The sequence below is a fragment of the Photinus pyralis genome, unplaced genomic scaffold (assembly GCF_008802855.1).
Source record: "Photinus pyralis isolate 1611_PpyrPB1 unplaced genomic scaffold, Ppyr1.3 Ppyr1.4_LG10, whole genome shotgun sequence".
Classification (NCBI taxonomy): domain Eukaryota; kingdom Metazoa; phylum Arthropoda; class Insecta; order Coleoptera; family Lampyridae; genus Photinus; species Photinus pyralis.
Window position 1 is genome coordinate 3,574,770 of NW_022170250.1, and position 26,846 is coordinate 3,601,615.

Genomic DNA, 26,846 nt, shown 5'->3' on the forward strand with positions numbered 1-26,846 from the left:
CAATAATCAAAATAATTATGCACGCTGTAAGCTTCGTAGAAAAATCCTTTATTTATTTCGGTAATAATAAATTATTCATCCTACTCTAAACTCATTGCGAGACACCCGCTCGTACGTCTATCTCGTACTCGCCAGTCACCTCTGGATCCAAATCGTCCGAAACCTTCTTCCCGGGCGAAAAGACGCCCGCGATACTCCCAAACGCACCTCTCACGGCGCCGACCACATCCGAAGCCGCCTTAACAATGACCCCCTTCTTCCCGGGCTCGGCGCATTCGAACTGCTTCACGGTTTCGATCACGTACGGGTTGATGCTGTACTTCAGAAGATTCGCGTAGATCTAGAGGGCGAAGTGTTAGCGATAACGGCGACAAAGGAAGGGGGGGTCTTACGGGTTCGAGGTGGTGAGACTCGAGGCTCGGCGTCCTCGACGCTATCGTCACCTGGGGCTTATTGGTGAAGGCGAAACCCTTTTTGCACGTCACGAACGCGAGGTAGTTGTCGTAGTCCGTCGCGAAAATTGTTAACTTGAAGGTTCCTGAAATTCAAAACAATTTTCTGCCATCATTGGAAGGGGAGTGGCGGAATCGTCGACACAGTGAAAACAAAGGACGGGGAAAACTTGAAGAGAAATGAAGTGTGTAGAAAAAAGAGCGCTCCAAACGTCAACTAGTTAAAGAGGGAGGAAGAGTGAAAGAAGGCCCAAACGGGGAAGTGCCAAGGGAAGAAAAAAGAGGGATGAAGTAAAGACGTGAAGAAAAAAGCGAAAATTCGACCTATTAACTGCATGAAAAAGATAAAAGGCAAACGCAGAAGCGGTTGGGGTATGAGGTACCCCCACCCCAATCAAAAGAAGATACAGGAAACCTGGAACTGCGGAAAAAGAAACAATTTTTGGGGAGCTGGGGAGTATGGAACACATGAAAGTGTTGAGGAGGAGGGGGGTACGGAGTATGGAATACCCCCAGTTAACGGAAAGTCGCCAGTGTATTGGCAAAACGGCAATGAGTGCTGAAAGGTAAACGGTTTGGAGGAAACAACACAGAACTCACCCCCCAGTAAAGAAGGTGCAAGTTCTTTCCTAGAAAGTGCAATGAAACTAGTGCAAAGCAAACGGTTTTTGGGCGAGATCGCAGGGGCGGGGTGCCTTGGGGTGTGAATCCTCCCACTCCCAGTAAAAGAAGACTCAATAACCCTTTCCTCCAAATGCCATTCAAATGTTAAAAGGGAAATTGTATTTGGGAAAAAATCCAAGACCGGAGAACGGGGGGGGGGCACTTTCATGCAAACTCCCCACACCGAGGGGTCTGGGGGGGTATTAAATAAAAATGCAAACTCTTTCCTAAAAAGTGCAATAAATATGGTGAAAGCACACAAGAGGGAAGAAGGCGTGTAAGAAAAGAAGCGGAAATTCGAGCCCTTACCGGAAAACTGCAATAAAAATGCTGAAAGGGAAACGGTTTTTGGAGGAGACCGCAGAACCAAGGAGGATCCCACCCCCACCCCAAACGAAATGAAATACAATGGCTCTTTCCTAAAACCAGTGCCAAAAGATACACGATTTTTAGGGAGGACGCATAACCTGGGGGGTCTGGAGGGGGGGGTGAAATATCCCCAGTTAACACAGAGGCGGCAGCGTCTTGGTAAAATCTGCATTGAAAGTGCTAAAAGGTAAACGGTTTTAGGCTAGGGGGAAACAAATTTGAATTTTTGATGTACACCTCTTTGAATTAATTTGAATTAACGTGAATTAATTTGAATTAACGTGTGAATTAATTTGAATTAACGTGAATTAATTTGAATTAACGTGAATTAATTTGAATTCATGTGAATTAATTTGAATTAACGTTAATTATTTTAATTTGAATTTTTGGTGTACACCTCTTTGAATTAATTTGAATTAACGTGAATTAATTTGAATTAACGTGAATTAATTTGAATTAACGTGAATTAATTAAAATTAACGTGAATTAATTAAAATTAACGTGAATTTAATTTGAATTAACGTGAATTAATTTGAATTAACGTTATGGAAAAATAGAACTTGTTTCCCTCTAGGTTTTAGGCTAGGGGGAAACAACTTTGAATTTTTGATGTACAGTACAACCTCGATAGTCCGAATACACGCTAGTCCGAAATCGCGATAGTCCGAAATAATTTTGTTCCTCGTAACAAAGATGACACCCCTGAACACGTTGAAAAAACTAAAGTTTATTTCTTAATGCTTGTGTCCAAATTTATTATTTTCACTAGTTTCGCGATAATCCGAAAATTTGATAATCCGAAAGGTCGGTGGTACGAATCTATTCGGATTAATGAGGTTGTACTGTCCACCTCTTTGAATTAATTTGAATTAACGTGTGAATTAATTTGAATTAATGTGAATTAATTTGAATTAACGTGAATTAATTTGAATTAACGTGAATTAATTTGAATTAACGTTAATTATTTTAATTTGAATTTTTGGTGTACACCAAAAATGGAAAAATTGAACTTGTTTCTCCCTAGGTTTTAGGCTAGGGGGAAGCAACTTTGAATTTTTGATGTACACCTCTTTGAATTAATTTGAATTAACGTGAATTAATTTGAATTAACGGGAATTAATTTGAATTAATGTGAATTAATTTGAATTAACGTGAATTAATTAGAATGAACGTGAATTAATTAAAATTAACGTGAATTTAATTTGAATTAACGTGAATTTAATTTGAATTAACGTGAATTAATTTGAATTAACGTTAATTATTTTAATTTGAATTTTTGGTGTACACCAAAAATGGAAAAATGGAACTTGTTTCCCTCTAGGTTTTAGGCTAGGGGGAAACAACTTTGAATTTTTGATGTACAGTACAACCTCGATAATCCGAATACACGCTAATCCGAATCGCGATAGTCCGAAATAATTTCGTTCCTCGTAACAACGATGACACCCCTGAAGACGTTGAAAAAACTAAAGTTTATTTCTTAATGCTGGTGTCCAAATTTGATAATCCGAAAGGTCGGTGGTACGAATCTATTCGGATTAACGAGGTTGTACTGTCCACCACTTTGAATTAATTTGAATTAACGTGTGAATTAATTTGAATTAACGCGAATTAATTTGAATTAACGTGAATTAATTTGAATTAAAGTTAATTATTTTAATTTGAATTTTTGGTGTACACCAAAAATGGAACTTGTTTCCCCCTAGGTTTTAGGTGGACACAGACTTGGGAGGCTTGACACGAGAACACAGAGCCGAGGATCCTGGGGTGTATGCCCCCCCCTCCTCCGTATAAAAGAACAATCTTCAATTACACTTTCCTGTAAACTGCCATGCAAGTTTTAAAGGCAAATCGTATTTGAGGAAAATTGTAAATCCTTTCTTAAACACTGCAATATAAACAATTAAAAAACAGACGGTTTTTGGACGAGAACGCAGAGCCGGGAGTTTTAGGAACATGGATCCCCCCCCTCCACTAAAAGAAGATTCAATGACCTTTTATAGCTTCCATGCGAGTGTTACAAGGCAAACCGTTTTTGGGAAAACTCAGCACCGGAAAGTCTGGGATATTGAAAACCCCCCCCCCCCCCAAGAAAGATGCAAACTCTTCCCTAAAAAGCACAAAGAAAATGGCGAAAGGCAAACGGTTTTTGGAAGAGGACACAAAGCCGGATAGCCTTGGGGATATGGATCGCCTCACCCCCAGTAAAAAGACCCTTTAGTGCAAACTGCCATGCGAGTGTTATAAGGCAAACCCCAACACCGGGGGGTGTGGGGGGTATAGAATACCGCGCAGTAAAAAAGGTACACGCTTTCTCCTTTAAAGGGCAATGAAAATGGTGAAAATCAAACGGTTTTTAGAGGAAAAAGCAGCACTTGCGGCCTGAGGGGGAAGGCTCTTAGCCGAAAATGGTTTTTGGGGAAGAACGTAATAAGATGGTGTTTCTACCACGCCGAAAACATTCAAATTACTCACTCAGTCTGAGCGGAAGATTAAGATCCATAACTCCGGGCGCTCCGGAATCCGACAGGGTAAGTTTGCCTCGGGAGTGGCGCTCGTGCTGTAAACCGAGCGCGTTGACGATCTTGCTCGTCTGCGTCGTCTCAATTATCCTGTACGCGCCCGTTTCGATGTTCGCGGTGAGGTTGAAGGTGAGGCACGGGTGATGGGCGCCGGTCTTCTGGACGATAAACCAATGGCCTAAAAGCTGAACGCTCCTGTCAGTTCACGAACCGGCTGCGAGCGATTACTTTGACTTGCCTTGTCCACGTCGAGATGGGCCTGAGGATCCACGTCGGGACAAGTGCCGCGGCACCAGGCGAATACGAATGCGGAAATAAGGGCGAGGAGTGTTCGGCGCATTGTTAGAAACTGACTTCGGCGACGGTGACAGGTGGACTCTTATGGGTACAACAAGAATGACGTGTGGTGGGTAATTTTATTACTCAGTCGAAATTTTTACAAGGTCAGGTTTACTCCATTAGTGACGTCCTGATGTCTATGTCGTACTGCACCTCTTCTTCCTTCTCGCTCTTAGATGACTTGGAGGACTTGAAAAGGTTCGCGATGCCGCCGAAAATGTTGGAGGCGGTTTTGACCACGATTCCCCTCTCGCCGTGCTGGGAACATCCGTGCTGCCTCACCGTGTTAATCACGTAGGGATTTATGTTGTACTTGAGCAGTTTAGCATAAATCTGCAAATTAAATTCGTCAACTTTTGCGTGTGTCACCGCGTAAACTTGCCGATTCCAGTTGTTTGGGACTTAGGCTCGTTGTCCTTGAGGAAATTATAACCAAGGACGTGGTGACAATACCTTTATTGCACAGCAAAAACGCGACGTAGTTATCGTAATCGGTGCCGAACACCGTTAACTTCCACGTGGCTGCAATTGTAACACTTTAAGTAACCCCTCCAAAAAAAGGCGTCCCTTACTGATCGGGAGACTAAGATGGAAAATCCCAGGGGAATCGGTGACGCGAAGTTTTCCCCTCAAGTAACTTTCGTGTTGCAAACCCAAGGTGTTTATCAGTCCGGTACTTTGGGAGGTCTCCACTACATCAAACTCCTCGGAATTAGCCGAACTTCTCGTGAAATTTAGTGTGAGACAAGGGAAAACCGCCCCCGTCTTTTGGATCGTATGCCAGTGGCCCAAAATCTGAAGGAGGCACGATTATAATTTTCTTCTGTGAAAGTTGCACCACTCACCCCGCTGATATCGAAATCCTGAACAGGCTCGATGTTGGGGCAACACTCCCCTAGTGTTATTAGGTAAAGAAGACAAATACAGCGATACATCTTACACGCAACTAAGGCCGCCTACAGGTAAACTCGTGCGTCTTGAATGAAAGCGCTTCAAGGTCCACCAGGTGATCAAGGTAGGTATTAATAACAAACAATTTGCATGTTTGTCCGAAAATTCCGACGATTTGATTTTAACGAGGGATTTCCTTGTTTGCGAACTTTCGAATTAACGAGAAACTTATCGCATTCGTCATCGTGTCCAGAAGATAACCGCAAACTTTGAACTTTGTTGTCATCTTGGGCAACCCTACGTATATAATCAAGTTCGTTCCGTTGAATGTCACAGATCAGGAGAAATGTTCGCGTTAGTAGTTTTCGTCGTGGCCATCTTCGGAAGCGTCGCCGCCGACAGTCGCAATTTCGGACAATGTCCGCACATCGATCCACTGCCCCACTTCGAGATGCACAAGGTGAGTCTAAGCGCAAATCTGCCTCGCTGATCGTTTCATCCGCACAGTTCTTGGGCGAGTGGTACGCGATCCAAAGGACGGCCACTGATGTACCCTGCCTCACTTACAACATCACCGAGAAGCCCGGGCACCCAGGGTACTACCACTTCATCGAGTCGCATCCGAACTCCAAACTTGCTCAGCTCGTAGGTCTTGGACCAGAAAACAAAAAAGTCGGCGACCTCTGCGCGAAAAACGAAAAGGAGCCGGCAGTGATGGACCTGGAGTTACCCTACGGTAGTAACCTCAACGCACAACCTTATCCTAACTTCTCCCCCTTCCAGAAATCGGATCCTCCAAGTTCACAGTCTTCATGACCGACTACGACAACTACGCCGCGATCTTCGTCTGCAAAACCTACCCCCTCACATTCAACAGATTTAGGAAATGGTCGGCCCAAATCCTCTCCAGAACCCCCACGCTCGCCATCGAGTACATCGAAAAGGTGAGACCTGCCGGAGACGCGCAAATCTGACCGTGCTCGTTTTACAGATACGCACCCGGCTCGCCGCCTACAACGTGGACCCGTTCACTTTGAGCAAAATCAACCAGCACCACTGCGAGTACCACGATCACCACGAATCAACGGCCCAAACGGATGCGACGCTGGTGCAGACCTCCGACGGAAAAGTCGAAGAGAACATGGTGCTTAACAGCAAGACGGAGGACGACAGTAAAATCGACGAAAAACCGGAAGTGTTCGAGCTGTACGACTCGCAAGCGACTTCCGACAAGCCCGTCGTCCCCGTAGGCTCCTACGGCGGCCACACAAATCCGAACCCCACGGAAATTCCCGTCTGATCCTGTATTTATTTATTTAACAATAAAACGTTAAGGTCACATTGTCGTTTTACTGGCAAACAAAATCACGCCTCGCCATTGTGCGCTTTGGGTTTATCTGCGCTAATTTTCCATTACTCACTGATAAGTGACGGGTCTAAGGTCAAAATGAGCATAATTCGGTATGGGAATCACACGAAATAGGTCTTTTAGTCGCGTTTTGGCCCCTTCGTCCGTATAAACTCGCTTTTGGAAAGCTTCTTCATTCCTTTCCACGGCCTTCAGAGTCCAAGTCTCGAAAAACGCAAAATACAGTTGTAGATTAACCCCCCCCCCCCTCTAAACTCCCGAATTTCTATAAATGGACGAGTGAGGAGCCATTCCTCAAAAATATTGCACTTGGAAACCTATGGCCCTTTTCGTCGGCCCCATCTAGGCATCTTATCTCCTAAAAGTATTACAGAGGAGCGTACCATGGGGGGGGGGGGGGGAGGTGTCTGAGTACCGGGAGCTCTGGGGAGTATGGACTCAGCAAAGGGGGACTCGATAACTCTTTTTCTTATAACCTTTTTAGTACATTCATGAACGTTTTCAGGAAATGAAAATGAAATTAACTGAGGGTATAGAATACCCTCCCCCCCCCCATGGGAAAGCTTTCTGTCACAAAACCTTTAGCCATTAGGACTCTCATAATAGTTTTTGCGAGAATATCAAATCTTCTCCCCCAAACAAGAAGAGAACGTAGGACCAGGGGACTCTGGGGGGGGGGGGGGGTTATAGTACCCTCCAGCAGTACTCTCGGCAAAGGAGGACTCGAGATCTTCCCCAAACCAGAAGAGAACGTAGCACTGGAAGGGTCTGGGGGGTATGGAAGACCCCCAGCAGTACTCTCAGCAAAAGGAGGACTCGATAACTCATTTCCCTATAACCTTCTATACTTTCATGGGCGTTTTCTGGAAATAAAAATGGAACCACCGTATGCTGGAGGGTTTTGGGGGTATTCCATACCCTCCAGGCCCCCCGGTAACACTTTCTCTCACAAAACGTTTAGCCTTCAGGACTTCACAATCGTTTTTAGAAAGAATATCGATCTTCTTCTCCAAACAAGCAGAGAACGTGGCACCGAGGGATCTAGGTGGCATAGAAGACCCCCCCCCCCTGCAGTACTCTCGACAAAGGAGGGGTCTGAGAGGTATGGAAGACCCCCAGCAGTACTCTCAGCAAAAGGAGGACTCGATAACTCATTTCCCTATAACCTTCTATACTTTCATGGGCGTTTTCTGGAAATAAAAATGGAACCACCTATGCTGGAGGGTTTTGGGGGTATTCCATACCCTCCAGGCCCCCCGGTAACACTTTCTCTCACAAAACGTTTAGCCTTCAGGACTTTCACAAATAGTTTTTAGAAAGAATATCGAACTTCTTCCCCAAACAAGAAGAGAACGTGGCACCGAGGGATCTAGGTGGTATAGAAGACCCCCCCCCCCCTGCAGTGCTCTCGGCAAAGAAGGACTCGAGATATTCTTCCCCAAATAAGAAGAGAAAGTGACACCAGAGATCTTGGGGGGGGGGGGTATGGAAGACCCTCTGCAGTACTCTCAGTAAAGGAGGACTCTACTCCGACCAGAGAAACAATTCGTTGCAGGGAGAAGAAGATCGTGTCCGAATCGCCCAAGATACCGACGTTGAAAGGTCGCGAGAAGGATTTGGTACTGCAGAACGGGGACGTTGTTGCTTGGACGCCGCGGATTATTTGAATTTTTCAGTGTCTTTAGACAGAGTCAGGCTACCAGAAAAGATAAGTATTTGAGAGATTTCAGAAGCCACCAAAGTCCGTAAGAGCTTTTAAGAATTTTAATTTTTAAGACACTCAGGAGTCAGTTTTTTTGGTCCAAACTCTCACTCTTTATTAGAGATCTAATCGAAATAACGTTTTCAAGAATTTTGCTATAAATCTTCTACTTCTTCTTTAATCTTCTCCTTTCTTCAGGCCGGCCAGAATTTCAGCCTTTCAGGAAGGAATCAGCTATAGCCTTGAAGATTCTCTTTTCCTTCGGGGCTTCCCCAAGACTTCTTAGACCGTTTCAAAGACTACTACAATCTAAGCCTAGGAAGTTCTGGAACGACGCCACAATGGATACGCATAGTTTTGAGGAGCACTATACGAAAATTTTATTGACTTCTGAGCAACGTCGATTAAAAAAAATTAGAAAGAGCCGCGAAAGTGGAAAATCCGAGAAAATCGTGGGGCTTCCCCTTCGGCTGTATAGTAATTCTCGGTAACTCAAATTAGTATAATCGCAAATTTCTTCTCTCTTTCTGTGGAAGGTTATCGGTCCGGGTTCGATTAATTTATTTACAAACAATAACGACCATTTGATTACCTAATTAACTGTTATTCAAATTAGATTTAGTCACTCAACCGCTTCAAAGAATTTAATGAACCTAATACGTTCTGAGTCATTTTGTACCTCTTCCTTATACAGGCCAATAAAAAGAAATAGAGAACACTTAAGCTAATAGATCGGTACAAGCAGCCAACCCATTTTTCCTCTTGGTTTCTAAAACGATTAGTGTTGGTGAAATAATGTGCGCCACTCTAAGATGACCTTTGGTTGAGTTGAACTCGTATATAAGATTAACGTAAACAGATTACTCAGTCAGTCGCTGGACGGGAAAGAGAATGTTGAAAGAAGCGTTGATAGTGCTTTTCTGCGTTGCGGTGCGAGTGAATGGGCACTCGTACGGATTGGGCTCGTGCCCGGTCATGTCTCCAATGTCCGATTTTAACATGAACGGGGTAAGTGAGGCTAAATTCTTGCCCTTGCTCTCACGTCTTCTCCCCCCAGATGCTTGGCGTTTGGTACGTAATCCAAAAGACGTCGACGGCAAGCACGTGCATCACCTACAACTTCACCAAGCTACCCGAACCGTACGAGTACAACCTGGAGCAAGTGAGCCAACACTTCATCTTGGGGTTAACGCCCCTAAAGCACGAATACAAATATCAGGGGCACCTAACAGTACCCGACAACGCGATTCCGTCGAAGATGAAAGTAAAATTCACTCTGAGTAAGTTCGTCGACGCGTCGAACGCCTCCAGCTCAAAATCCGCTTCACAGATCCACTCGGAAAGGCAAGTTTCACGATCTTCATGACCGATTACAGTACGTACGCCGCTCTGTATACGTGTCAAGGTTTGGGCATAGGTCACCGCGATTCCGTAACGATCCTTTCGCGAACTCGCACTCTGGATCAGATGTTCATCGATAAGGTAAGAGAGAGCGGGGGGCAAATAGCGTTTACCCAAAGATCCTCCTTACAGATCAGATCGAGACTGATCGCTCACAACATCAATCCGTTCGAGATGTCGATCATCTCGCAGCAGAACTGCCCCAAGCAGCCCGGCGGTGTTAACATCAACATTAACGACGAGACGATATCGACGAAGGCCGTCGCCGAGGTGGTACGCAAGGCCGGCGAGAAGATCGGCGACGGCATCGAGTACGCGGTCCAGGGCGCGAAGCGCGTCTACTCGCATCTGTCGCACGACGAGGAAGGTGTCGGTGGTAAAATCAAGGATGGCGCCGAGTACATTCCTGGAGGTGCTCGAAACGTTTACGGGAATTTTGAGGATAAAAGGGAGCGTTTGGAGAAGGAGGAGGAGGGAGTTAGTCAGTGGATGCCTTAGCTGTGTTTGTTCCTTTTAGTTTAGTGCCATTACATTGTGATTTTGTTTAATAAATTAGTGATCTTCTATGCTCTTTTTGATCTTATTGAAGGAGGGGCAACCGTGGTGAGAAATCAATTGCCGGCTCAAGAAAAAGTTCGAAAGGTCCAAACTGGAGGATTTCTTTACTGCAGCATGATGAAGGCTTCAAGAAGAAGTCTTCTAGACCGCTTACATGATATTTGGAACTACCGACGTGGAAGTGGTTGATCATTGTCAAAGAGTAGCAGAATTGCCTCCAGACGAAACCTACTTAAGGAGGGGACAGTGTAAGGTAACAAAGGAAAACCGAAGAAGAGCATCAAACCGTCCAAAATTTCCAAGGGACAGCACGATCTTCGCCAAGCACTTTCAAGGAGCGACTGATCCTCTGGATACGAATCGCTTAAGCATTTTGTCCACCCCGTATTTTCCAAGCTTTTGCCCCAGGGGATCCTGGTGTTCTAAATTTTTGCGTAAAGCCCCCCTCTTCTTTGGGGGTAAGAACATAATGTTGGATTTCGTGTTCGACACTATCCCTAGGTATTTTATTTCCTGAGGCGGGACCAGAACCGACGTTTCGCTATTTATCCACCATTCCAGCTCTTCCAGGTGGGCAAGGTCCTGCTGCATCTTGATTGACTAGCGGAAAATCCACCCTCATCCCTGAACTGCGTACCTGCGCCATGGTACCCAAGTTTAAACTCGAGCGAAAGGAAGTGAAGCGGTGGCCAGGCCGAAGGGTAGGATAAACCGTACCCCTATGTGTTAAAGAGCGAGGAATCTTCGGTGAGATTTTATCAGATAGTCCCCTTTTTGAAGGAGCAAAATGGAAGCAAAGATAATTCAATTGCTCTAAGACTATGACAGTTAAATGTCGGACTAATCGCAAATTGGCGCATAATTTGTATCCCATTCTGGCGCAAAGAAATAACTATGACATATTAAAGGAGCGCAAGGCGAACGGACGCAAAAATAATCCATTTCCTCTACGACTATGACAGTTAAAACTGTCACTACCCCTAACATGTCGAACTAGTCCCAAATTGGCGCATAATTTGTATCTCATTTTGGCGCAAAGTAATAACTTTGACATATTAAAGGAGCGCAAGGCTAATGGACGCAAAAATAATTCATTTCCTCTACGACTATGACAGTTCAAACTGTCACTACCCCCAAAAATGTCGGACTAGTCGCAAATTGGCGCATAATTTGTATCCCATTTTGGCGCAAAGAAATAATTTACATATTAAAGGAGCGCAAAACAAATGGGCGCAAAAATAATTAGCCCAAAATTGTCGCAATAAGCTCATTTGTATATGACCAATCGAAAATGGGGCATGATTTGTGCACCACCTTGACGATAGATATTGACATAAAAGTCAGAAAAATGGTGTCATTTTACTGAAGAGTTTTGTTACTTTTTACTCGAGATCGTCATGAAACCTTCATTTTGATGCGTACTTTGTGTCAGGAAATTTTAGTTTCCATAACCTTTCTTGCCGCCAGTCACTTTTTCGACCCCACTTGACACATGTCAATAATGACTACTGTCATCACTGACAGAGTGACATTTTTAATCAAAAGTTCTATTAGAAAATTGAAATTTGTATTAAAATACTGCCAACCTCGTGAGTAAAATGGCACTACTTGACTCGGAAACTAAAGTACTTGGTCCCAAAGGGGCCTCGTACTTCAATATATTCTTGCCATTAATGTGTCGCTTTCGAGGAGTCTGACAAACCCCTCCTGTGTTGTCAGTAAACGAGGACTCAATAATTTTTCTCAATTACTCTCTCGCGGTATCCTTATGAAAAAGTGACCAAATCTCCGTATATAATATATACTGGGGGGTATGGAACCCCCCCCCCCCCACGCCCTCTAGTGTTACGAAATCTAACAAAAATGCGAACGTTTTACTCTCTCTCCTGATAGTGTTCGGTAAAGGACAGTCGATATTTTAGTGAAAAAGCTAGTACCGGAAGGGTCTGGGGGGTATAGAATACCCCTCAACCGAGTATTATCGCCAAACTTTGTTTCTACTACCCCTAGCCCTCTCACGGTAGCCCGGAAAAGTTGACGAATCTCTGTATTTAATGTAATATACTCGGGGGGGGGGGGGTATTCAATATCCCCTTACGAAATCTAACAAAAATGTTGAACTTTTGACACTCTCATGATAGTATCTGGGAAATATTTCATTCCTAGAGTATTTCATAACACGTTTAGTGACGGGAAGTCTTAATAACCCCCAGACGAGTATTCTCAGCAAACTGTCTCTCTATTACCCTTAGCCCTCTCACGGTAGCCTTATGGAAAAGTTGCCGGTATATCATATAATATACAGATGTGTCCCTGATCGCATGGGTAACTTTTTTATTATTAAAGATGGAGCGAATTCGATTGAAAATAAGATACCAGATCGAAGGTTTTTATTATTTTAATCAAGTAGTCCGTGATGAATTAACAAAAGACAAAACAAAATCTATCCCACTATCAATACCACGCGATCTGGGATACACTGGTGTGGCCGGTAAACTGACAGCTGGCAGGAAAAGTAGGCGGGTCAAGTTTTACTGCCTGTCATGAAATCTAAAATCCCTGACAATGAAGGTTTCATGACGATTTTGGGTAATACTTGTTTACGATGTTAAATAACCTGGCCTGCTATGTACCAAATTGGGCACTTAACAGAAATTTATATCGCAAATTGCTCGAAATATGAGGATTATGTCTAAAATATAAATAACACCGTCAATATGCGATTTATTTCAGTAAAAAAGCTTGAAACGTATCAACACTTAATAATAATCTCAAGTCTACCATCATTTCAATGTCTAGATAAAAACGTTACAAACTAACCGTACGTGTTTTTTTTTAAGTAAATGAGTGGTATTGCACAAATCATTACACAAAAGACACACAAAGCAAACGTTCACCAATCACCGATAGATACTAAAATATTAAAAGATAGTAGGTAGTTTATGTACACGTAAAATTGTTGCAGTTTCGCTGTGTTCCATATGAAGGTAGAGTTAACATCACAATTGCTTAATGTTTAAATAATAATTTCTTTGGTACTACTCTTTTCTTTATATTGCGAATAAGTGAATTAAAAACGTTACAAAGAAAGACTGTACAGTGTTCCTAAATTACGATAACTTAGTATACTTTTCCTATTCGCTTATCGACAAGCTTAATATCACGCACTTGCAGGTTATGTTCACTTTTCGCGGCGAATCTGATGAGCGCCTGCGTCGACACCTGACTACAATGTCGCATGTCAAGCCGCACCAAGTTCTCGCACTTCGATAGGTGTTCCAGACTTAGTTCGGTCACCAGCTTTGTGTTGCTCACGTCGAGACTGAGGAGATTGGTCACGGTGCTCGCCGGTTTCGTGCAGAGCTGCGCGATTCCCGCGTCCGTGATGCGCGCGCAGCAGCTCAAGTTTAGGTTCGCGACGTTCGGCAGGTACTGGGTGACGTAACGCATGGCGATATCGGTCACTTCGGTGCCCGCCACGCGCAACGTTTTCAGGTTGCGCAGCCGCACTCGCTCGTCGGTCAGGCCGCGGCGCGAGTCGTTGTTCGGTCCTAAAATTTCGCGCAGCGCCGAGTCGTTGAAGCCCGAGACGAAACTGACGTCGAGCGACTGCAGCTGCGCGCAGTAGCACGAGCGGAGCGATATCACCGATTTCACGTTCACACTAACTAGGGAGAGCTCGCGGAGCGCCGTCAAGCGCTGGATGAGCCAGGGCAGCTGGTACTTATTGATATGCGCCCAGTCGAGGATTAGCGTCTCGGGCTGGCGGCGAACGATGCCCTTCAAGTGTTCGGACGAGATGCGTTTTTGGGCGAAGTCCATCCGTTTCCAGAGAATCGGGTCGATGCTGAACTGCGCCCACGTTTTACACACGAGCGAGCACATGAAGAGATCCTTGGGAGATAGATGCCTGAAACAGCCGTAATGTACTCAGATATTTCTTAGTGGAGCTTATTTCCATTGTAAATATTGTAAGACCATTTCAAACCGACCACTTGTAATTGGTTGGTTAATATCGATTTTTTCATAGGTCAATGGACTGTTTCCATTTTTGAGAACTGGAAGAGTCAAAACCGTTCACGAATAATCATGTACACAGAGACGGACGGACGGACAGAAAGTCCAAAAACATAAACTCGTATGGGTAGGTTGCCAGTAGACACTTTAGTTATTCACCCGACATTTTTTAAAACACTAGAATTCTAAAAAAATTCTAGAAAATTCAAAATATATCAAGTGTGTGCTTGTGTGATCGGAAAAAAATTCTAAAAATTATATAAAATAATTTGTGTTCGAAAAAAATTCTTAATAACAGAATTTTAGAAAGCTCTAGACAAATTTTAAAAATTTTACAAAATAATTGTGTGCATGAGCAATCGAAAAAAAATTCTAGAACATTAAAAAAAAGTTCCAGAGAAAGAAATTCTAGAAAATTTTAGAAAGTTTTAAAAATTGTATGTCATTGTGCTCCAGAGAAAGAAATTCTAGAAAATTTTAGAAAGTTTTAAAAATTGTATGTCATTGTGCTCGAAAAAAATTCTAAAAAATGTCTAAAATATTTAAAAAAATTCTAGAAAATTCAAAAAAGTTCTAAAATATTCTAGAAAATTCTAAACAATTCTAGAGAAAGAAATTCTAGAAAATTTTAGAAGGTTCTAAAAATTGTATGTCATTGTGCTCGAAAAAAATTCTAAAAAATGTCTAAAATATTTAAAAAAATTCTAGAAAATTCAAAAAAGTTCTAAAATATTCTAGAAAATTGTAAACAATTCTAGAGAGAGAAATTCTAGAAAATTTTAGAAGGTTCTAAAAATTGTATGTCATTGTGCTCGAAAAAAATTGTAAAAATGTCTAAAATATTTAAAAAAATTCTAGAAAATTCAAAAAAGTTTAAAATATTCTAGAAAATTCTAAACAATTCTAGAGAAGGAAATTCTAGAAAATTTTAGAAAGTTCTAAAAATTGTATGTTATTATGCTCGAAAAAAATTCTAAAAAATGTCTAAAATATTTAAAAAAATTCTAGAAAATTCAAAAAAGTTCTAAAATATTCTAGAAAATTCTAAACAATTCTAGAGAAAGTAATTCTAGAAAATTTTAGGAGGTTCTAAAAATTGTGCTCGAAAAAAATGTCTAAAATATTAAAAAAAATTCTAGAAAATTCTACAAAATACTTGTAATGGATACCCAAATTCAACAATATTTTTCCCCTCAAGAAACCCTAATAAAGCACACCTTTTCTACTAATGTGACTTACCGAAAGACATTTAAAATGCATCGCTTATCCAAAGCAATGTTACTAGAAGGTAAGGGACTGATCATATTAAGCGGCGCGGGTCGCACGACGAACATCGGCTTTTTAAGCGCCTTCGTCGAATTGCAAGTGAGTTGCTGCGCGAGCTGCATGCGCAGCGCCTGTTTGCGGGGGGCCTCGCCGCTCTGGCTCTTGGTCTCGATCTCGCCCTCGCTACTGCGACGTTTCTTAATAGGCACTAATTCTTTATTGTCCTTCTCGTTTTCGCTACCGGAGTCGCCGCTCATGTGGTCCGGCTGCGCCTTCGATTCGAACGCGCTCGACGCGTCCGAGCTGATCGACATTCTGCGCAGATCCGACGATTTTTGTCTCGCTCGAAAATGTCGCGGCTTATAGTCGGCGTTCTTGCCCGACTTGCAGCACATCGGGCACTCCCACGAGTTCGGCATGTCCTCGTTCATGTAGCCGGTGAATTGCGGGCACAGTCTCTGTACGCAGGCCGGATGTGTGATTTCGTAGCAGACCTGTTCGGGGGAGGGGCGTCAGATTGCGAAGGACCAATCGGCGATTACTTACGGAACACTCCATTAGGCTGCTGGCGCTTTCGTTGCGTTGCGGACCTTTTTGTAGGGGCACAACGGGCGTCTGCCCCCACCCGTCGAGGCCGCAGTGTACGCACGCCGCCGTAACGGGTAGCATCGGCTGCAAGCATTGCCGCATGTTACACGTTTGCTTCGCTCGGCCGGGACCGCCGAACTTGACCATGTCCAGACAAAAACTGCACTCGCCACAGTCGCTCCTTTGGCAAGCTTCGCATTTTTTACATCTGTTAACAAAGTGGTCAGTGGCGAATGATTTTTCAAAAAGTGTCTTGTATGTATTTTGTAATGATGTAACGGAAGTGTTATAACGGAAGCAGAAGCGGACACAGAAGACAAAATATTTTTTGCGGAACCGGACGCAAAACGGAACCAGAAGCGGAAGTATAGAATAATTAGTCAAACGAGTCGCGATACCTCTAATGGCTGGCTCGGCGGACAAACCACGCTCGCTGCTCACGTGACGCGCCGTCCCGTTCACCCAATCAGAACCATATTTGAAAAATTCCGGTATACTTCCGTTATAAATTCTTCCCTTCCGTTTCTATTTTGCTTGCGAACCAGAGGCGACTCTGGCCATGTTTTAAAAATCAAATGTTTTTTTTGAAAAAAACCTATACAGGATGGCCAACGCCGAACCGAATAATTTATTGCACAGGGTGTTCCTAAAAGCGACTAATTTAGTTTGTGTGTAATTTTCTATCTATTTATCCCGAAAGTGCCTCGCGTCACGCCTGCTACAAAAGTGATCTTGTGTGCTATATTGAGAATCTTCTAGAAAAAAGCCCGAACATTTTTCGGGATTTTAGACCCCCACCCCCACGCCCCCCAAGTGCGATTGATAAGATAACTGTTTGCAGTTGAAATCATAGACTCTAAAATGAATGGATCCCAGACACAATAACATTCCAGTTTTACAAATTATTTTCGAAAGGTCGCTTTAAGTGAACAGGAGGGGGGGGGCTATCTAACTTCAATTGAATAAATTCCTCGTTTACTTTCCGCTTTTTTCGGGAGGGGGTTGTAAGGAGGGGGCCAGTGAAGATGCTGTCACGCTAGTCGTATCAAATTGTCGACGTGTGTCGCCCCCTCCCCCTGCCCCTCTTTGTATTTCCGTGACAAAAAATCACCGTTGTGGTGTGTGTATAGATAAGAAGTAAATTACCTCGTTCGTCTTCGCCTCGGTCCATTCTTATCACCCCCTCCACCTCTGTCGTGCGACAGAGACGTCTTCGACGGTCTACCCACTTTATTTGATCCCCTCACGCCCGACGATCGCGAGTACGTGTAATTCTTCACGCGATTCTCCTGATCTTCGAAAACTGCAAAAGACCGTCTTCGAAAATCGCAATGATCGAAGCAAATTACCTGACAGTATCGGTCTGCCCGTAATCGCCAGCTCCCGACTGTCCTGACAGTGCTGCCCGATCAAGGTCCGCACGTCCTGGATCAGCGGGACCGGGTCGCGAATCAGATCGGGCACGTTCTTCTTGTTCGCCGGCAGCATGTGGAGGTACATCACGATTTCCTGGTGAGAAAGCGGTTAAGTGTCGGGTCGGGTGGCGTAGGTGCGGTTTACCTTAAGACCGTGGAGTTCGGCGTAGGTTAAGTGTATGTGAGGCCTATCCGGCGATAGTACCATATCTGAAGTAGTGGTTAAATGTGATCGTCCTAATAAGCAATGAACGTATCTTTCAAGGACATACCAGAGCATTTCGGTGAAGAAGGGGTATCGAAATTTTTGTGGTACTTTCGTCGTGTCCTCGACTTGCGCGATTTTCAATTGCTTGTCGATGCCGAACGAGTGTAGGAAATTACCGCCGAAAACGAGCGAGTCGACCGGCGTGTAGACCGCGTGAATCCAGCCGGTCGGAATGAAAAACGTGTTCCCTTCGGTCAGGTGAATGCGCGCGCACTTGTCGACGTTGTCGCCGAAGAAGATGTCGCCCTGCTTGCCCGAGAGTACCCACCGTTCGTAAAGGTCGAGGTTGTGTTCGGTCGGCGGTATCAGCCAGAAGACTTTGCCGCCCTTGAGGATGTGGTACCAGACCGAGGTGCCGCCGAAGTCGACGTGAAAGTCTGTGTAGCAGCCTTTCACTGACATTAGGCAGTACTTTTGGACCTTTGGGTACTTCATGTCTTCGAGGAGGTTTGTGGCTTCGGTCTGGCTTTCCTTGAGGTGGCGCGGCCAGACGCAGTCGACCCAGTCGATTTGGCGGACTACCGTCGGGGTCTGCACGTAGTTTTCGAGCTTGGTGTGAGAGAATTCCAAAGAGATGACGTTGAGGAGCTTCTCCTTGTCTGGATCTTCGTAGTACTTTTGCCAATCTTTCATTGTCATCTCGCTATTCTTCTGGGTGTTGACGTCCATTACGTCCAGAACTCTGCGCGATCCCACGCACATTCGTACGTCGTTGATGGAGAAGTTTGACGTGGGCAGTCGGAGACCTTTCGGACGGCGATGTCAGCAAGGGGTGGACGCAGACGGGGGTGACTTACCTAGACCGGTTTTTTCTTTGAAGAGCAGGGGGGTGTTAAATCCGTAACGCTGGAAGTAGCTCACGTTCATTTCGGTACCGTGCATCTCACGAACGAGGACGTGGGCGACGAACTTGGGGTCCTCCAACTTTTCTTGGAGCGAGAAGACGCGCCTCCCCTCAATTTCCTCATCGCCCAAAGCCCAATCTTCCGAGTACAATTTCTTTTGCTTCCTCTCCCGCTATAAACATCGCAAGCGATTAACATTATTTCACTCGGGGTGCGAGAAATCAATAATTGGGGAACCATCTGGCGATTGTCGAGAAAAATATCGCAAACCCCCCAGCGGAAGATGAGCAATGGGGGATGCATTACTTAGACAGGTCTCTACCTACCATGCGAGATACGTAATTCTCACGAGCAGTGGAAAAGCTTTCAACCCCTTGCGCCATATTTGGATACTGTCGAATTTCCGCAGGGTGAAATAATAGAGCGTGCGCGTTATCTTGTTGCTTCAACAATTACCCAACTTTCGGCGAAATTCCTCCCCCACAAAAAGAAACGAATTTAATTAAGCGGGGCCACCGTTATTCATACACCGCTGGTCCATTGTGACGTAACGACACGGCGAAAACATCGCAGCAGGCCGATAAAAATACTACGCTTTGAGTCATGAATGAATTGTAAACAAACGAATAACCTTTTTATTTAAATTACGGGCGCGAACAGCAACAAAAAAAATCTAAGCCACCTCGGGATCACGGCGACTGTTTTTTTCAAAAACGAACACAGTGAGTAGGTAATAGGCATGGCGGATGATGTCTCCTCGAAAACTGTTTACGTGATGACTATATTTCTGGTGATGGCGACCTTAATCGGCAATAATACAATCGAAAAGCCTACTTACAAGTTGCCTCGACGAATTTCGCTTGCCCGGTAGGTGGAATTCTGCCATTTTTTCACACTTTTCGCGTAATATACGCGAATTTTCGTAATATTTTAGGAGCAACTGTAAACGATCGGCCCGACATTAGCGCTAGCATTAGCGCAACTAAAAATGCCGTGTAGCATACGATCTATCGACGCACGCGTACAGCTACGACCTACGGCTATATGTCGCGTATCACGCACCCATCATCTTTCACAATGAACCGCCGGACATAGATGAAATGACTAACTTAAATCGTAAACAAAAAATTGAACCTGCTACAAAAGAACCATGCCATGCCATTTTGAAATAATTAAACAATATTAATGGTCAATTACGAACCCTTAACCAGAAGACTTTGATGAAAAATTTTCAAAGTCAATCCAACCTCGAAGAGTCCTCTTTGATATTTTTAATTATTTCATTCCATTGACGTTCTTTCAGTTGCCTACCAACTAACTGATCTCCAAAGAGCTCAAGAAAGTAACTATTCAAAATTGTGGTGCTAGAAACAGCAAATGATAACATCCCTCTACGATTTCCTAACGAGAAAAAACACTGACCATCGGAATAATGACAACAAGCGACACCCCCTCGCCACAAGAATCGGACACCAGAGAATTGAAAAAATTATTCAAAATCCTCGTGTGAGATCGAAGGGACTTCAGCGCATTTTTGTGTGGCAGATCAGTATTCTATTAGCCACTTTTGACTCAACCATGAATAAAAAGATCTTGTCGAAGGATACCACATTCCCTTTGACGATACCCACTTCCGACGTCCCGTTCACCCGCAATTCGCGTTTGAAGATTTGACTCCACCATCAGTTAGATCTTGTCGGAGGCTACCCCATTTCCTTTTTCGGTGCATACACCCACATTTTGGTGGATCTCGCTAAAAACCTTCCACAAGATAGTACTTAATTTTTGGGGGGCACTTCTCATTGCTCGAGCTTCTATTGGCGACACGAGAAAGAGAGACAGCCATTCGAGATTTACGAAACGTTAAAACGCGTGACAGAATTCGCAACGGATGGTAAAAGGTGCCCGAAGTTGACTACCTCTCGAAGACGCGCGCGCGCGCCGCAAAAGGTCGTTAATTTCGCCCCTAGGCCAAAAAACAAAATTCCGCCACGCAGGAGTTGTGCGCGTTTACAACATCTTTCCGACGACACCAATTTGAAAAGAATCGGACCAAAACTGTAGTAGAAGATAGGAAAAAACTGAAAAACCTTCACGTTAGTATACTACGCTCGAGGACGACGCCCAGATGTCGCCAACCCCACATCATGTAGCCCTGTCCCCAAGGTTTACAAATTACACGGCCTTGTAGATACACGTACACCCGTTGCCTTTCTACAAGAGTTCTTCTACGCGTCCACATTTGCTGCCAGCCAGCCAGCCAAAGTGAGATTAAAAGCTACTTTTTACAAATAAATTTGCAAAAATGCGCTAAAAACGACTATATTCGCTGTCCGTGAAATTCTTAAAAAAAATTCGACTCCAAAGTTCCCCCCCCCCCCCACCCCCCACCCTCGTACAACGTGTCACTGGCCGGTTGGAACTTATTCATAAATTCATTCTTTATGTACGTCGGTCTGTTTGGGACTGTGAAGCCTTAAGAGTAGAGATTCGAAAACAGGGGTGCTTACGTGAATTTGGGGAGGTTACCACGAACCACTGTATACTGAGGGATATTCCACACCCGCCACACAACCCCGTACCACGCTATCTCAAATAAAATGTGTACCAAGGATTTTCATTCCCATTCCCCTTCTCATTCTAATTACCGATCTCATTCCCGCAGTACCCAGAAGTCTGAGGAGTATAGAATATGTTTAGCCATCAGAACTTTTTCACCCGCGCCTCCCCCACATTTACTTCTCGTCCCACCCTGTGGACTATACGAGACTACTGGACGGGCAAGCGTCAATGACCAGGATACCCAGTTCCTTACAAAAGCGCTGACGACATATATGGTGTATTAGACGAAAGTACTTATTTTGCCCCCTTTAACGCGATTGCTAACTTGTTCACCCTGTATACGCACTTAACTGTTACAATTCAATAAATTACCGTTAAAATGCCGCATGGCATTCATTAAAGAAGAAGTTTCCTGCATTGAATCCTTTTGAGAAGACAAGAGGGAGAATGAACACTATGGGACCAAATTAATTCTTTACCGCAAGTCTTAGAAAGGTCGAGCTATCTCTACAGATGCTGTTAATAGAAACTAGTTGACGAAGGCGCAAAGTTATGGACAGATGGAGCAGGGGGAACATTTTTTCTGGAGCACTGAATAATCTTCAAAACAAATTTTATGGATCCCAAAAATGTAAAAAGTTACCAATTTACGTACTTTAAATTTGTGGTCAGTGCACATTCAGTGCTCCAGACAAAATTTTCACGTAGATCGAGACAGTGGTGTACTTAACTTTGTTTAAACACGATCAAGTAGGAAGAGATCTCCTAACCAGTAGAGATGCAGTTCGCGTGCCATGTCTTACAGTAAGCCTGCCAGTAGTTCTGAGAACAATGAGAAGATTAGTAGGAGATTGCTCCTGAAAGATGCTATAAAGCGTATTCGTTTATTCATCATTAGTGATAGAAACTTAAAAACGTTAAAAGCCATCGATCTCATCTTAGAAATAAAAGAGTTGACCTCATTCTTTTATCACAGTGAGATTCGCAGAAAAATCACTTCGCTTCGTAAAATCGGCATGGCTATGAAGTCATAGTCATGCCGATCGACACAAAGCAAACTGATTGATGCCGAGAGAGAGACCTTAGGAAGAATCAACCCAGTTGAAAAACTGAGCCGGTTTCCACAAGTCATTAAAGATCACTTTTAGTCGCACTATACACTTCACTTTCCCCCACTGTTGCAAAATAATGCAACCATGCATAGAAAAGAAAAATCCTACCTTTATAAGGCCGCTCATCAAAAATCTGAAACAAGAAGAAAAATAAGTTAAAACAAAATAATAGAAATTGATCTGAAATTAATCAAAAAAGGGAATGTTGGGGGTGGGGGTTCTTTATTGAAAGAGACACCCTAGAGCTGAGGCACTTTTGCGTTACATTTGCTATTACGTCTTAATAAAGATGTGAACATTTACCTTTAGCCTTATGTTAATCCACTTTTGCTTAGGAAGAAGCACCATCACCATGAGTTCACGATCACCACGGGCTACTGGTGTGCATTCTCCTCGAACGCCATTACCAATAACTGAAAAAAAATTACGTAAAGCTTTGTGTTTCTGTTATGGTCAGTGATGTGCTCACCTCGTTTGCGTGAACCAAGTCCATTATAATCGTTGAACTGGGTCGAAGGCAGGCTTGAATTCGATCTGATCCATCGCAGAGGTCGTCGGCGGCGTTGGATTAAGGGGGAGACTATGGGGGCTACAACCCTGGATATTAAATTATTAGGCCCAGGACTGGAGAAGTCGTAAGGTACGTAACAGGTTCAAGATGGAAGGATTTTCGACAAAACTTCAAATCGGAAACTGGTAAATAGAAGCTATAACACTACGTGATACGGAAGGTGCCATGGGGGACGTCGAAGGTAAGCTGAAGAAGCCAATTGAAGATAAATCCATCGGTGATTATACTTTGCGATTAGCCAAGCACAAGAAGTCTGAAAGTAGCGCTCTGCTCATTTTCACAAGGAACATGACAGAAGATAATTAAAAAGGGTAATGATCTGAGACAGAGAGAGTGTGAAGTCTGGCAGGAATTGCATATAGATAGCTGTTCCTAATCTGCACAATCCTAGATGCACTGGAGGACAAGTATATAGGTACGAGTGCAAATCAAGAGTTCCTAGTCAGAAAAAAGAAGTTATGCCAAAAGCAAAGAAAAAGGGAGAGTGCTACTATGGCTCTAAGATCGGAATCAAGTTCAGAATATTACGTTAATGGTAAATGTTTTGCTCTATGAGTCTAAAAAGACCAAGGAAAATTGGTACGTCGACAATTGCTATCACAAGTAACGTGTTTCATGAATTTGATTCAAGTCACAAGGTTAAGACAGTAGAAGGCACGACAGTTCCTACTAAAGGGAAAGGTACGGACATTGTGAAGAATCATAAATGAGAAGAATGGGAATTTTTAAGAATTTAAATACAGCCGCGAATGCCCTAAATTGCACCGGTGAAACTGAGAACAATGGCCCAAGATCTAACACCTACGAATAATTGAAAGTGAATGCGACACTCACATTCCAAATCAAAAGCGTGGAAAAGCTGTTATGGGGCAAGCTGGTTGGATATAAAAATGACGATGGTTATCGGAAACAGATGTTGAATTTAACATTTCAACGAGGATGCCAAATCAATGGAATGAAAAAAAAAGGTAGGAGTGAATCCAATTGTAAATCAACCCGAATGTACCTACACTCAGAGGATAGTGTTCCTAATCAAGCTCTAGAGGGAGAGGCAGTGTTTCAGCCAGCTCCTGATGAACATCCTACACTTGTTGAAAATGAAGATCACGATCATGAAGTGGATTCACCTGTTGTCGAAGTGCCTGAGAAACGAGTCGACGTTCACGTGTTGAAGACCCGAGGCACAAGCTCAGAAGCAGAGAAGTGATTACGTACCTCAAGAAGAATAACGGGTATGTTTGCCTTGTAAGCTCAGCCTTCCCAAATAGGTACGTTCCAGGAAGCAATGAAGAGAGAAAATCACAAGAACTGGCAAAGTGCAACGATGAATCGTGAATTAAAGTCACTTACAGAAAAAGGCGTGTAGACGTTGTACGGACTACCTTTCAAGTGGGTTTACAGAATCCTGATCTAAGGGGCAATTAAAAAGTATAAAGCACGACTCCTAGTAAAATAAGGCAACGAAGAGGAATTGATTATGAACAAACTTTCAGTCCCGTACCCAGAATGACTACAATTAGACCATAAGTGCTAAGGAAAAGTGACACTTGACACAGTTCGACATTTTTACAGCGTTCCTAAATGGAAAGTTGATAGAGAGAGCAGCCGAATGGCTTCAGCGATGGATCTTCGAAGGTCTGTCAATTAAACCGAAGCTCGTATGGTTTGAAACATAAGCACCAAGGTGCTGAATCTCCCGATTTGAAAAGATCCTTCGTGAAATGGATTTTAGGCAGAAGAACGCTGATTTCTGCCACGTTATGAGAAAGTCACAAATGAGTTTTTATCCGATCTGAGACTGAAATTGAAAATTACTGGAAAACCGGCATCACTCTACTTAGATTTAGGGATAGAGCAAATGGGAAATTTTTTACTATTCCTACAAGTCAGAAGAAATTTGGAGCTTGGAAATATCTGCCCATTCGAAAATACCTCAGAGGGTGGCAAGCGAGTAAGTATATCAAATTGAATGGTACAACCCTAATCTCTTGTAAACCAACTAAAAAACCAAAAAATTTAGTTTCCTGTTCGATTGTTTGATGACAGTCTTAAATGGTAAAAAGATGCAACTGAAATTTTTGTTACGGCCCTTCATGATTGATTAATTGCTATATGCATCATAGGAAAGATAAAAGGCAGACAAATTTGATTTTTTTTATTTGTTTGTAGGTATCATCGTTTGATGTATCCAGTGGCGGATTTACATATAGGCACACTAGGCACGTGCCTATAGGGACTGCAGCTTTAGAGGGCGGCATTTTTTGCACTGTAGTATATTTCATTTTAGATAACATTTTAAGTTTTAAAATAAGTCCCCTAACAAGTTACAAATGACAAAAATCTTCGATTAAAATTATGAAATAAATTGGAATTGGTAGATAGTTTAAACAAACTGTAACTGTAAGAACAATAATCGACAATCCAAGTTTTGACGTGTGTGAATACTTAATTTTAGGTATACTGTATTTCTTTTCATATTAGTTTAAAAAATTTCAAGTTATAATTTGATTTTTATAATTAGCATCCTAAAATTTATTGCAATTTAAAGTTTATTTTGGGGCGCATATCTTTCGGTGTGCCTAGGGGCGCAAAAAATTTAAATCCGCCACTGGATGTATCATACGAATTTGTCAGTTAAAAGCTTGAGGGGAAGGGGGGGGCATTCGTAGATAGCCCCCTGTCTCGGAAATCCTTAACCTGCCACTGACTGCAGCCCTTCTAGAATCTGCAACAAGAAAAATTTAAGTTAAAAAATGCCAAAACATATATGTATAAGCCCTTCTAGAATCTGCAACAAGAAAAATTTAAGTTAAAAAATGCCAAAACATATATGTATAAGGGGGGGGGGGTCTTTATTGAAAGAAAGAGCAAAAGGCAAAGTACTTTTTGCATTACGTTTGATATTAGGTTTTAATAAAAAGATCATTATGTTGAGATACTAATCCTTATGATAAGTCTATTATTAATCTTTTTTTTTCTTTACATTACGTTTGTAAAAAAATTGTTTTAGGGAATTTTGTTAAGGACAATGGCGTACTCACCTCGTTTGCGTGACCATGTCCATATAATCGTTCAACTGTGTCACAAGCAGGCATGAATTCGAGCTGATCCATCGCAGAGGTCGTCGGCAGTGCTGGATTAAGGAGACAATGAGGCTACAGCCCTGGAAACCCGGGGGACTCCAAGTAAAGCGAATGTTAGGTGTTACATGAAATTGGAATTTTTTACTATTTCTCGTAAATCTGAGTAGGTATTTTGAAAATTTGGAGTTTGAAAAATATCTGTAACTTCTTATTGACCATTAAAAAATGCCACAGAGTGTGGCAAGCAAGTGTGTCAAAATAATTGGATGCTAAAAACAATAATCTCAATAATAAACTAAAGGACCAAAAAGTTTAGTTTCTTTTTCAATTGTTTGATGACAGTCTTAAAAGATAAAAGATGGCACTGACATGTTTGATAAGGGGTGGGGCGGAGGGGGGCTTTCGTAGGCAGGGTTGGCAATCAAAAACCCAAAGTATAAAAACCCAACAAAAACCGGGTGGGTTTTTTACAAAAACATTTCGTAACAAAAACCCTGGTTTTATAATTTTTGGGTTTTTGCAAAGGATCTGTATTTTTATGCCTACAGTAGGTTACGTTAGTTTTTATTTTCATTAACAAGCACCATAAACACATTCACATTAAGCCATTAATAGACAATAGACATACATTACATAAATACAGAGTGGCCCAACGAGAAGTATACAGAGGGATTTTAGGGTATTAAATTTAGAAATTTCGAAAATCCCGAACACGTCAACTTTGTAATTCGAGGGGACAACTTTGAATACAAATCACACAAAAGCCCAAGTCTTCACCGCCTCTACAGTGGCGGAACTACCGGTGTTTCAATGTGTGCGGAAGTACACGGGCCTGGACTAAAAAAAAGGCCCG

At 43.0% G+C, this 26,846-nt stretch overlaps 5 protein-coding genes and 1 long non-coding RNA gene across 6 annotated transcripts; 2 read left to right on the forward strand and 4 right to left on the reverse strand.

Annotated features, from left to right (window-relative positions):
• Positions 1-31: 31 nt before the first annotated feature.
• On the reverse strand, positions 32-4,373 carry LOC116161198. The gene is made up of 4 exons (XM_031474456.1): positions 4,245-4,373; positions 3,960-4,191; positions 393-538; positions 32-340 (listed from the first exon to the last, which is right to left on the reverse strand). The coding sequence occupies exons 1-4, from the start codon at positions 4,344-4,346 to the stop codon at positions 92-94; spliced, it is 729 nt and encodes a 242-aa protein (XP_031330316.1). The 5' UTR covers positions 4,347-4,373; the 3' UTR covers positions 32-91.
• A 30-nt stretch (positions 4,374-4,403) lies between these two features.
• Positions 4,404-5,424, reverse strand: LOC116161199. Its single transcript, XM_031474457.1, has 4 exons — positions 5,191-5,424; positions 4,918-5,140; positions 4,728-4,867; positions 4,404-4,678 (listed from the first exon to the last, which is right to left on the reverse strand). Exons 1-4 carry the CDS (start codon positions 5,278-5,280, stop codon positions 4,457-4,459), a joined length of 675 nt encoding a protein of 224 aa, XP_031330317.1. The 5' UTR covers positions 5,281-5,424; the 3' UTR covers positions 4,404-4,456.
• A 112-nt stretch (positions 5,425-5,536) lies between these two features.
• On the forward strand, positions 5,537-6,575 carry LOC116161195 (apolipoprotein D-like). Its single transcript, XM_031474453.1, has 4 exons — positions 5,537-5,696; positions 5,744-5,972; positions 6,020-6,180; positions 6,228-6,575. Exons 1-4 carry the CDS (start codon positions 5,583-5,585, stop codon positions 6,534-6,536), a joined length of 813 nt encoding a protein of 270 aa, XP_031330313.1. The 5' UTR covers positions 5,537-5,582; the 3' UTR covers positions 6,537-6,575.
• A 2,511-nt stretch (positions 6,576-9,086) lies between these two features.
• Positions 9,087-10,274, forward strand: LOC116161099 (apolipoprotein D-like). Its single transcript, XM_031474308.1, has 4 exons — positions 9,087-9,315; positions 9,365-9,587; positions 9,638-9,789; positions 9,841-10,274. The coding sequence occupies exons 1-4, from the start codon at positions 9,199-9,201 to the stop codon at positions 10,204-10,206; spliced, it is 858 nt and encodes a 285-aa protein (XP_031330168.1). The 5' UTR covers positions 9,087-9,198; the 3' UTR covers positions 10,207-10,274.
• Positions 10,275-12,970: 2,696 nt separating this feature from the next.
• LOC116161098 (jmjC domain-containing histone demethylation protein 1) lies at positions 12,971-20,202 on the reverse strand. Its single transcript, XM_031474307.1, has 8 exons — positions 19,504-20,202; positions 18,618-18,837; positions 17,698-18,566; positions 17,487-17,646; positions 17,284-17,440; positions 16,096-16,345; positions 15,523-16,043; positions 12,971-14,176 (listed from the first exon to the last, which is right to left on the reverse strand). Exons 1-8 carry the CDS (start codon positions 19,549-19,551, stop codon positions 13,387-13,389), a joined length of 3,015 nt encoding a protein of 1,004 aa, XP_031330167.1. The 5' UTR covers positions 19,552-20,202; the 3' UTR covers positions 12,971-13,386.
• Positions 20,203-21,073: 871 nt separating this feature from the next.
• Positions 21,074-24,407, reverse strand: LOC116162580. Its single transcript, XR_004143558.1, has 3 exons — positions 22,809-24,407; positions 22,643-22,752; positions 21,074-22,472 (listed from the first exon to the last, which is right to left on the reverse strand). It is a non-coding gene; the product is annotated as an uncharacterized LOC116162580 (long non-coding RNA).
• Positions 24,408-26,846: the final 2,439 nt, after the last annotated feature.